The 11,930-nt window shown below is 32.1% G+C and overlaps 1 protein-coding gene across 1 annotated transcript in view; it reads right to left on the reverse strand.

Annotated features, from left to right (window-relative positions):
* Window positions 1-11,401, reverse strand: part of LOC109091224 (regulator of nonsense transcripts 2-like) — a 23,886-nt gene extending 12,485 nt beyond the window's left edge. Inside the window, 12 exon segments of the mRNA XM_042737500.1 lie at window positions 938-1,123; window positions 1,205-1,321; window positions 2,496-2,609; window positions 2,773-2,881; window positions 3,003-3,088; window positions 3,198-3,301; window positions 3,471-3,608; window positions 5,320-5,496; window positions 5,576-5,736; window positions 7,263-8,042; window positions 9,107-9,478; window positions 11,251-11,401. Coding sequence (XP_042593434.1) covers window positions 938-1,123; window positions 1,205-1,321; window positions 2,496-2,609; window positions 2,773-2,881; window positions 3,003-3,088; window positions 3,198-3,301; window positions 3,471-3,608; window positions 5,320-5,496; window positions 5,576-5,736; window positions 7,263-8,042; window positions 9,107-9,478; window positions 11,251-11,255 — 2,349 coding nt within the window. The 5' untranslated portion in view covers window positions 11,256-11,401.
* Window positions 11,402-11,930: the final 529 nt, after the last annotated feature.

Consider the following 11,930-nt stretch of genomic DNA (forward strand, 5'->3'; position numbering starts at 1 on the left):
GTACACTGGCAAATTAAATATAATACAAAAGCTAATTAATTTCAATGATGTACATAAATGATGTATATTCTTCATATTGTTATTTTATATCATTTTTCATTCTGCATATATATATATATATATATATATATATATATATATATATATATAAAAACACACACACTTATTAAATAATATATATTTTTATATTTAAGCTTTTTGATGTATTTTCTAATATATATGTATTTATACTTTTATTATATATATATATATTTATATATATACATATAAAACACACACTATTTTTAAACAACAGATACTTTTATAATAATATATAACAAAATGTATATTTGAATATATTTTTATAAAAAAAATTTTAATGCATTTGTAAGTATTTACAAAAAAAATGTTCATAATATATTAGTTATTGCAGTATTTTTATATTATTATTTTATATATTGTAATATAATTTAAATAATTTATAATAATTAAAGTTATTTATACGTAAAATGTATGTTTATGTTATATACATAAACTCATATATATATATATATATATATATACACACACACATACATACATATAAATAATAATTTAATATATAATACTCAAATTTTAATATATAGTATATTTATATTTTTATATTTTTTCATATAATTGTATAATTATGTATTTTCTAAAACATGTATATCGTGCTGAACTGAAGCAACTGACAGCTTCAGTGATTATTAAGCTTGCTTTGTGTATATAACTTAGTTTTATTTTCATTCACAATTTGAAGTTTAATTTTCACGCTGCTAATAGGACCAGTGACCACAAACACACTGCAAAATGTCAGCAGCGACAAAACTGACGCATTCTAATATTCACGCTTCTTTTGGCCACAAATGATAATAAATGCATGATGTGGGCCACAGAATAAATGCGGTACCCTGCGTCCACCGCATGCGTGACGCACCTTCTCCGTGGTGACCTTGGACAGGTCTTTGTAGAGCAGTTTGCGGATGTACTCCTGCAGCGGCGGCCTCTTCCTGCGCACCGTCTTCTCCATCGGCGGAGGGTTGCAGTAGTAATAAGCGTTCTCCACCATCGTCACGTAACGCCCATCCAGATGCTGAGCCTGCTTCTTACGCATCATTTGCTCCTGTGAACACACACACGCTCAGCAGAGTCAGTATGAAGGGGGCGGCTGCAGGTTTGTGTGTCTGCTTGTGTGGAGACGCACCAGTAAGACGCTCGTGCGCAGGTGAGACTCCGGCGAGCGGAAGAGGAAGCGTCCGCACGTCTCCAGCAGTGTGCAGGCCATCTCGATATGATGGTGAGAGAAATCAGACAGCAGCATCTGCACACACACACACACACACACACACACACACACACACACACACACACACACACAGCGTTAGAGATGCTGAAATATCATTATGACCTCAATACAAAGATTCATCAGTCAATGCCATCATCATCATCATCTCTCCACAGCACTTCTGCTACTGAACCAATGCTATTTTAGAATTATTTATATAATATTACTCCATTTACTATATTTTTTAAATTAGTATTTATTTTTATATTTTCAGTTTTTAAAACAATCTTTATTTTTATTTCAGTTTTAGTCCTAGTAATTTTGGTACTTTAATTTATTTTTTATATATGAGTTAGTTAAATTAGTATTTATTTTTTATATTTTCAGTTTTGTTAAAAAGTCAACATTTCTATACATCTTTATTTTTATTTCAATTTTAGTCCTAGTAATTTTGGTACTTTAACATTTATTTTATATATATATATATATATATAGATATATATATATATATATATATATATATATATATATATTAGTTATTTCCAGAGTAATTTTAGCATCGAGATAATATTATACTTTTTTATTACTATTTTCAAGATATTTTTATATTTTCTGTTATCATTTTAATTTCAGTTAAAGTTTTAGTAATTTTGTTGCATTTTGTCATTTCTATTAGTTTTTTTTAAATGTCTATATAGTATTTATTAATTTTTATTTCAGTTTCAGTTTATATTTTTTTTAGTTCCAATGTAATTTTAGTATCATTTAGATTATATTTGTATTAATATTTTTATTATTATATTTTCTGTTGCCATTTTTATTTTAGTTATAGTTTTATAAGTTTTTAGTGTTTTGACATTTTTTTCTTTTAAACACGTCTATATAGTTTTTATGTCTATATGATTTTAATTTAGTTATTTTTGTTTTTTTTGTTATAGTGGATGAATTTTTGTTATTTTTACTTTGGTTTTAGTTGTTGTAAAGTAAGCTATTTTTTATCCTATTTCAAGTAACTAATGTTTTTTTTATAGTTTTAGTTTTCATTTTAGTTACAGTTAACAATAAAACACCTGGTTTGTTTAGTTTTCAGTTAGTTCTCTTTTTAATTTCATTAACATTTCTAATTTAGTTTTTTTTAGTATGGACTTCATAGTGAAGCACTACTGCTGAGATCCCTAGTTAGTACACACTGTAGGTGTCATCAGCTCACCTTGAGGCAGTGCAGTGTGTCCGTTTTGGGAAACATCTTGAACTTGGCCAACTCCCCGATGAACCTCACCGTCTTATTCTTGGTCTCAATGTTGATTTGGTCCTTCTTTCTGATCTGTAAGAAACACACACACACACACACACACACACACTCTTTCATGTGTTACTTTTGTGTAAATGCTTCCAAATTCTAGTGACCTGCGTACCCAGTCAGCATTTTAGGGCATCCTGATTCTAAAATAGCTCGGTTTGAGGTCTGGCTAATGAGAAACACTCACGTGAAATCTGAAATCTCCTTTGAGCATCGAGCAGAGGTCTTCGGCCACGTCAGACATACACGGGTGTAGAGTCGCCACCAGACGAGCGTAGAACGGCAACAGATCCAGCCTGACACACAGAAACATGAAATCATTAATGCACAGCCACGCTTGATGAACACTTGATAAGATCAAAAGACTGCAGCTCCATCTAGTGTTCACATCTACAGATGCCATGAATGCACACGCACCTCTGTCTGGGCACCGTGAAAAGAGCTCGAACCAACTTCCTGCGGTTGGACTTGGTGTTCATGTTCATACAGAAGTCCATAGCAGCCTGAAAACACACACATGTTCATGTTTGAGTACATAGAAGGATGAAAATACACAAAATAACACCGAGCTGTGTGCGTCTTCCAGTGTGATTGTGTGTTTGAACTCTTCACCTTGTCAATCAGGTCTCTGTTGATGCAGTTTGGGAGCTGCTGGATGAAAGCGTCCACGATGAGTTTGAGATGAGAGCCGGTGCTGGCCTCCTCATCCTCCTGCTCTGTTCACACACACACACACACACACACATGAAAATGAACGACACTGCAATTCAAAGACTGACTTATGATAATGAGTTTGCACATATAAAACTAACCACAGATAAAGTCGGGCTTGCTCTTTACTGCCCTCTGCAGGTTGTGAGTGTGATTTACTCAGAAAGCGTTTACCTTGCTCGTCCAGTAACTTTTTGGCCAGTTCTTCACTTTCGGTCTCGTCGGCTACGTCCAGATCTATCGGCTCATCGGTGATGTCCAGCACTTCCAACTCCATCTCCAACTCCTCGGTGCTGTTTCCCTCTCGTCCCTCTGCACACAAACAACACAAGCCACTGCATAATGAAAAAACAAACAAAAAAAATAACTATAGACATATAAAGTTGTATCTGCATTCAGAGGAGTTTTGATATTTTGAGGTTCAATGTTTTTGCATTGCATTCGACTGTGTAGATAGAACTTTTTTGTTTTTTTAAATAAAAAGTCCCAAAATGTACACAACATTAAAAAAAATTATTACATAATGTAAATAAAGTTGTCACAGAATAAGAACATGAATTACTCGGTTTTGACAAAAATGTCAGATATTCCAAGATTCCAAGGGGACGATATGTGAACTAATAAAAATTATGAAAACACCCAACAAAATAATTGCAAATTTTACTAAAATGAAAATAAAAACAGAAAATATAAAAATAAAAACATTCTAAATATTAATAGAAATTTATTATATAAGACTAATAAAAATGACAAAAAAAAACTAAAATTAAAATGGAAAAATAAAAACAAATTCAAAATATTAATAAAAATGAATGGTATAAAACTGATAAAAATGACCAAATTAAAAAACTAAATTACTGAAACTTTATCTAAAATTGAAATGGAAAAATAAAATATAATTCAAAATATTAATAAAAATGAATGGTATAAAACTGATAAAAATGACAAAATCAAATAACAAAATTACTAAAACTTTATCTAAAATTAAAATGGAAAAATAAAAACTAATTCAAAATATTAAAAAAAATGAATGGTATAAAACCGATAAAAATTACAAAATCAAATAACAAAATTACTAAAACTTTATCTAAAATTAAATTGGAAAAATAAAATATAATTCAAAATATTAATAAAAATGAATGGTATAAAACCGATAAAAATGACAAAATTAAAAAACAAAATTACTAAAACTTTTTAAAATGGAAAAATAAATATAATTATTAAATTATATTATAATTTATAAAATAAAATATAATTCAAAATATTAGTAAAAACTATAATACATATCCAAATTATTTTAAAACAGCACCGCTACTAAAATTGCTAAAACTGAAATAAAATAAAAGCTAAATAGACGAAAAAGACAAAAAGCTATAAAAATGATAAAAACACAAAACTATAGTGTATTAACTCTTTCCCTGGCAGCATTTTTGAAAAAAGTTGGCAGCCACCGCCAGCGATTTTGATGATTTTCACTAAAATTTGTTGACATACAGTATATTTTGCAGTATGAATATTTGAATATGCAATACACCAAAATAAAGATCAAAGCCTTTGCTTTTAAACAATAAATCCTTAAAGCATTCTTTTTTTTTTATCAACACTTGAATATAGGTAGGTTTCATAAAAATGTTCAATTTTGAGCAAAAAGGTGAGAAAATCACATTTTTATCAAAAACTACACCTGGATGATATTCAGTACGATTATCAAAGCATAAATCCAGTGAATCGCTTCCATCAACACCTCCAAAGCTTGCACAGACATACACCACATCCTGGATCAACATTTTACTCCGTAACATTACGCAGTTTTCATTTATTTGCTGATGATCGCATTATTTATCATATGCATCTGGTTGTCGGTCCTGTTCACGTGTGTTTTTGTTCGTGTTTTTGTTATGGTTTGTGTGATGTGTAATAGGGGTGTCGAGTGTATAACAGTGAAAACACAAAAAGCTGTAAAACTCGTCAATGGCAGGGAAAGAGTTAATACTAGTAATATAACACAGGACGCTTTGAGTACCTTTGCTGATCTGGCTGCTCTTCTCGTTGTCCTTGAAGAGGATGGCAGGGACAAACGCCTTCAGATCCACCATGTTCTCGTAGAAGTTGCGCGCGTCCTCGTCCTCCCAGATCCCTCCTTCCAGATCGTACTCTCCCGGTTTCCCCGGAGTAAAGATATCGATGCCCGGACCGTGCTCTGCCACACAAATCAACAACAGATCACACGCATGCCGAGACTAGCTCTCACACAGATGAGGTCGTGCCGGCGGTCGCACCTTCCTGGACGGTTTTGTCCACAGGAAGTTCAGGCATGTTCTCGTCCAGCAGATCGGCCAGCGTCTGTGTGTTGGCCAGCAGCTTCTGATAGGAGGTGGCGAACTCCTCGTACTGCTTGTGTCTGTCCTCGCTGAGCTCTCCTTTAGAGTGCAGGATACGCCTGCACACACACACACACACAAAACAAGCAATTACAAAATAACTCCAAAGCCGGAGCAGAACCGCAACACACGCCACTGCTTCTGAATCTGCATTTCTGAACGAGCGGAGTGGATAATTCAATGACTTTCTGAAAGGATCAGCTGTACTGAAAGAAACATTGAGTTAATGATTCAATGACTCTCATTAGAGGAACAGTTTGAAAATTCTGTCATTAATTACTCAGCCTTTTAAGATGCCACCACCTCCTCGTGGTTTTAGTTTCATATTTTAAGTAACATTACATTGTAATATTTAAAATGTTATTTTTAACACTTATTTAAGTAAATGCAGAAATGCCAATTTTATTTTATTATAATTTTTTATAATTTTTATTAGCATTTTATAACAGATATATTTTCAATATCAGATAGAACTTTATAATTCCAAGGAGACGATATGTGAACTAATAATAATAATAAAAATAATAATAACAAAATAATTGCAAATTTTACTAAAATGAAAATAAAAACAGAAAATATAAAAATAAAAACATTCTAAATATTAACAAAAAAGTATAATATAAAACTGATATAAATGATAAATTTTTTTTTTAATTAAAATGGAAAAATAAAAACTAATTAAAAATATTAATAAAAATGATATTTTCATATTTTCTATTTTAATTTTAATTTCAGTTAAGTTTTAATCATTTGGTTCGGTGTTTTCATAATTGTTATGTTTTATTTTATTATAGTTTTATTAATATTTTGAATTAGCTTTTATTTTCATATTTTCTGTTTTCATTTGAAAGTTTTCGTCATTTTTTATTAGTTTCATTTTATTATAGGTTTTATTACAATTTTGAAGTAGTTTATATAAAGTTTATTTTCATTTAACCTACAGTTTTAGTATTTGGGTGTTTTTGTAGTTTTATTATAGTTTTTATTTATATTTGGAATCTTCATACAAGGCTTTAGTCATTTTGTTTGGGTGTTTCTGTCATTTTTATTAGTTTTTATTATTTTGAAGCAGTTTTTAGTTTTTCACTTTAGTTAAAGTTTTAGTGATTTTCTTGGGTGTTTTTGTCATTTTTATTATTTTTTTTCAACACGTCTACATTTGTTTTGTTTTTTTTCAATTTGAGTTATTTTGGTATATAAACTAAAAGAATTATATAAAAACAGTTGCCTTGGCAACTAGCTGAAATAAGTTTTTTTTTTAAAATGTATTACTTTTTTTATATTTGACAGTCAGATCGTGTCATATTATTCTAACTGAACTCTTGATTAAATGCATGAATTTCACATAAAAGATGATGCAGAAATTGTTCCAGAAATTCTGTTCTCTAGAAAGTAATGTTAGTATATCAGAATTGAAATTTTTTGGCGTCAATAATCAAATCGAATCATGAGATTCCAAACGATTCCCAGCACCAACGGACCCCCGTTACAGACCGTTACGATGCATTTCCACAGTTATCAACATTATTAACATTGTGTGAACGGAAGACTTCAGCTTCTGAGAACCCTTGAATGTGAATGTGACCTGTTCTGCCTCTCGATGTTCTGCAGCTCTCGGTGGTCTTTCTTCAGGTGTTTGGTGAGGGACGTGAAGTATTCTCTCAGCAGGTTCTGGAACGGCTGCTGTTTCTCCGCATTGATGATCTGACTGGGAGGGAAGGACGAGCCGAACTTCTCCACCGCGTTCTTGACCTTCCGCGGCACCAGCCCGGCGATATCGTCTCCGCAGTGCTTGCAGAAGCTGATGATGACGGACACGTGAGTGTGTGTGTCTCGGTCGGTGCCGATGATGTTCTTCAGCTGCTCGTAGATGAGCGACAGCCCTTCTTTATCCGTGAACAGACCCACGATGGTGAGCTCGGCGATGAAGCGCAGGTCGGTCCTCAGTTTGCTCACGTTGGGCGGCTTCTCCTCCTTCCGGGCCTCGAAGTGTCTCTTCCAGGCGGCGAGGAGAAGCGGTGCGAAATCAGCGTAGCGCTGGTGGAAGAGTGAGCAGAGATGCACGGCGCAGCCCACGTCCGAGATCTTCAGCTTGGCCTCCACCATGGAGCTCACGGCTTCCCCGATGTACTTGCTGAGGTTGAGCGAGTCGAAGTCCTGCGACAGCGAGCCGCGCTGCTGCTCCGTGAGCGTGCGGAGCTTCTTGACGAACGCCGTGTTCTTCTTCAGGCTGGAGTCCAGGCGGCTGAAGAAGGCCTCCTCGGGACGCGTCTCCTGCACGTGCTGGTTCTTCACGCGCAGCTCCTTCCGGCCGTGGTGCCGCTCCCACGCCTCCTGCTGGAGCTGTTCGGCCTCCTCTTTCTCTCTGATGAGACACACAACAAACTCTGATTACACAGCATCAGTGTTATTTCAGTACCAATGAGCTACTATTACATATTTATTAATAATATAAATTAGTTTTTATTTTTCTGCTTTTATTAAAATTTTTGTTAAAGTTTTAAAATTGTGTTTTTATCAGTTTTATTACCATTTTGTTTTAATATTTTTCTATTTCATATTTAAGTTTTGTTATTTTAAGTACATCATGGAAAATTTAATTAATATTTTTTTTAGATAAATAAATATTTTATTTTGTTTAATTTCAGTTAATATATATTTTATTTCAAGTGATAAAATATGTTTTTTACGGCTTTTGTTTTAGTTAACTGTAATAACACTGCAAAGCAAAACCACACATTTTAATGAATTTAGTTTTATTTTTATATTTTCGGTTTTATTTTAGTTAAAGTGTTTGCATTATTATTATTTTTTTTTGTCATTTTTATTAGGTTTTTTTAATATGTCTATATAGCTTTTATTAATTTTTATTTCAGTTTCAGGTTTAGTTATTTTTTACTACATCAAGTTAAATTAAATTAAAATGAGAAATGAAACTGATATTTTATTTCAGTTAAAGTATTAGTTATTTAGTATTAGCATTAGTTATTAGTTATTTTATGTAACAATTTTTAATGGTTTTAAAAAAATGTAAATAAAAAATATATAAATATTAAAATATATTAGGAGTTTTTAACAGAATGTTTCATTGGAAAATTATGTTTTTCAAAGAACTTTGTTGTGTATATTTTTTTAATAACTTTGTATTTCATATTTTTATGTTGGTAAATATGTGAATATGATTTTAAATAAATATGGTCATTAAATAAATATGATTTTAAATAAATAGCAATGTTCCTTTTGTGTTCCTGTAGTAAAAAAAAAAAAAAAAAAAAAAAATTATGTACTTTGAAACTTTGTCTTTCTTAAAAAAAAAAAAAAAAAATCTCCTTTTTAAATTAAAAAGGCAAATGCAAAACGTTGATATATATATATAAAAAAATTGGAAAAAATATAGAAACTTTGTGATATATAGTCCAGCCCTCTTACTTGAGCTGAGCAGCCTCTTCCTCTTTCTGTCGTCTGGCTTCCTCCTCCAGGAGCTTCTTCTCCTGCTCCTCCTGCTGTCTCTTCTCCTCCTCCTCTTTCTTCTTCTGCTCCTCCTCTGCCCTCTGCTTCTCCTCCTCTTTCTTCTTCTTCCGCTCCCTCTCCTCCTTCTTCCTCTTGTCCTCCTCAGCCCGTCTCTTCTTATCTTCCGCCGTCTTGCCTCCGTCCTTCTTGGCGCTCATCTTGGTCTCGTCTTTGCTCTTGGGCGCGGCGGCCTGTCTGTCTGCGTCTCTGTCCTTGTTGCTGAAGGAGCCCGTCTCTTTCTCCTCCATGTTGACGGACTTCTTGCGTTCAGCAGGCATACTGCTACTGCTACTGCAAAACATAAAAGAACAATAACTGCACAAATGAAACCGTATCTCATAATAACTGCAAACATAGAAAGTGGAGGGATGTGTTTGGCATAATGTTTTTTAAAACTATTTAGCATTTTTAATCAAAATTTGCTTTGAAAAATATAATGTATAAGACAATATTTAAAATTTTGCATATGGCACACGGTTCAAAAAATTATTTAGCATGGATTAAAAAATTATTTGTATTGAAACATATTACACTGTATATAGTATACTGTTTTTAAAAATATTTAGCATTTTTAAACAAAATTTCGCATTATAGATTATTATACTGTATTTGGCATTTTGTTTGTTTAATATTTTGCTCTTTTAATTCATATGACGCATATGACAGTTTTTTAAAATTGCCTTTTTAAATCAAATTTTACACTGCATCAAATTTTTTTTTTTCCTTCTGTTTTTGAAAAAAAAAATTGCAAATAATTATTATTGTTTTTTTTTACACATGGCTTTCTGTTTTAAAAAATACTTTTTACTTTCATTTTAATTTTCTAAATTTCATTTAAAAATTGTAATGCATACAACGTACAGTCTCTTAAAACATTTTTATATTTTCTTAATCACTTTTAAGCAATATTTTGCACAGAAAACTATTATACAGCATACGATTTTAATATTTTGCACTATTTTGCATATGGCATACTGCTTAAAAAATATTTAGCATTTTTAACAAATTTTGCATTGTACTGTAAACAGCATACTTTTTTATATTTTGCACTTTTAATCAAAATTTGCACTGAAAAATAGTATACATATATATTTATAGCAGTCAAATTGCAATCAAATTTCGCATTGCACTGAACAATGCACCCTTTAATTCAATGTTTTGAATTATATTTTATATTTATACTGTATACAGTGCACCTTTTTAATATGTTTTGCACTTCTAATCTAATTTTGCATTGAAAGCTATTATTAAATCAAATAATTAAGAGTTATTAAGAATGTCAGTCACATAATAATCTGTCCTGATACTAATGCATATATTATCCCAGTGTGCCGTGGATGCATTCTGCACATTTTGGCCATGTTTATTTGATTTATTTCATACACACAGCAGAAAATCTGCATTTAATGCAGAAATACTGACGTAGTCCAGGTCAGGTGGTCTCAGCACCTGCCACGCCTCCTCAAACACACCTGTCAATCACGCTCAGGTGATCAGCTGCCTCAGGTGTGTGTGTTTGATTAATTAATAACTCATTAACAATAGACTTCGCAGGAAGCTGTATTTCCAGAAGTGACCGTGTCTGGTCGACCTGATCAGATACACCTGTGGGATCAAATTCAGCCACGTACCGGATCGAATCGGAGGTCCAAACGAGCCAAAACACTTTCGCACACACACATATCAACTTTGTATGCTTTGTAGAAGTCTTTAAATTACCAAAAAAACTACTAAACAAGCGAAACAGCCGCATTAAAACAATCAACAACAGCTATATTAATAAAAGTCGACTAAATAAACCAAACAACTATCGTCTACCACTCAATATCATTTAATTTTATAATATGCAGTTCATATATAACAGAAAATCGCATCTTTAATGACGCGATTTCATGTTTTAACTGAATGTTTATGAATTAGCATTAGCCGTTAGCTGTTTGAGGCCGCTCATAGGTCAAATATCAACACGTTTATCCCGCAAACAGACGGAAATGACAGAAACAAGGAGATTTTCGGTCAGTCGTGTGAATACAGTCGCGTTTTGAAATAAATATCGGTCTTACCTCATGTGTTTGTGTTATTATTCATAAGTTTACTCGGTAAATGACGGCGCTTGATGGTTTTCAATATTAGGACCCAGACGATGGCGTCCTCAAAGGTGCCTGATCAGAAACTATTATCCGCCTCAAAAATACGCGAGGATAAAAAAAAAAAAAAAGATTAAATCGCAAATTATAAAATAAATACATATAACACGTACACATACCCTAACCCTAAATCAAATACATATCAGAAATCCAATGTTTAGCTTAAACCCATTTAATTAATGCCTATCTATCTATCTATCTATCTATCTATCTATCTATCTATCTATCTATCTATCTATCTATCTATCTATCTATCTATCTATCTATCATGAATCACCTGAACGATATAGGTTTATTATTATACTTATTTTGCAGAAATTTCCCTTAGAGTTACAAATAACGACTTGTTTATTTAAACAAAAAAACATACATTTGTACATAATCATTATTCAAACAACTACTTATTAAGGTCATTTTTACATTATAAAGTGTCATAGACCTGAGAAACATCTGATATTAAAAGCAAAAAAATTTAATAATGACATTAAGCTTGAATATATATATATATATAGACTTTCCAATAACTATTTTAATGCCATAAAACTGATCTGGAGCTGTAATAATATTCGTGGCCTGTAGGTGGCGTTGTTGAAACG

This window comes from Cyprinus carpio, chromosome A4 (genome assembly GCF_018340385.1).
Source record: "Cyprinus carpio isolate SPL01 chromosome A4, ASM1834038v1, whole genome shotgun sequence".
Classification (NCBI taxonomy): Eukaryota; Metazoa; Chordata; class Actinopteri; order Cypriniformes; family Cyprinidae; genus Cyprinus; species Cyprinus carpio.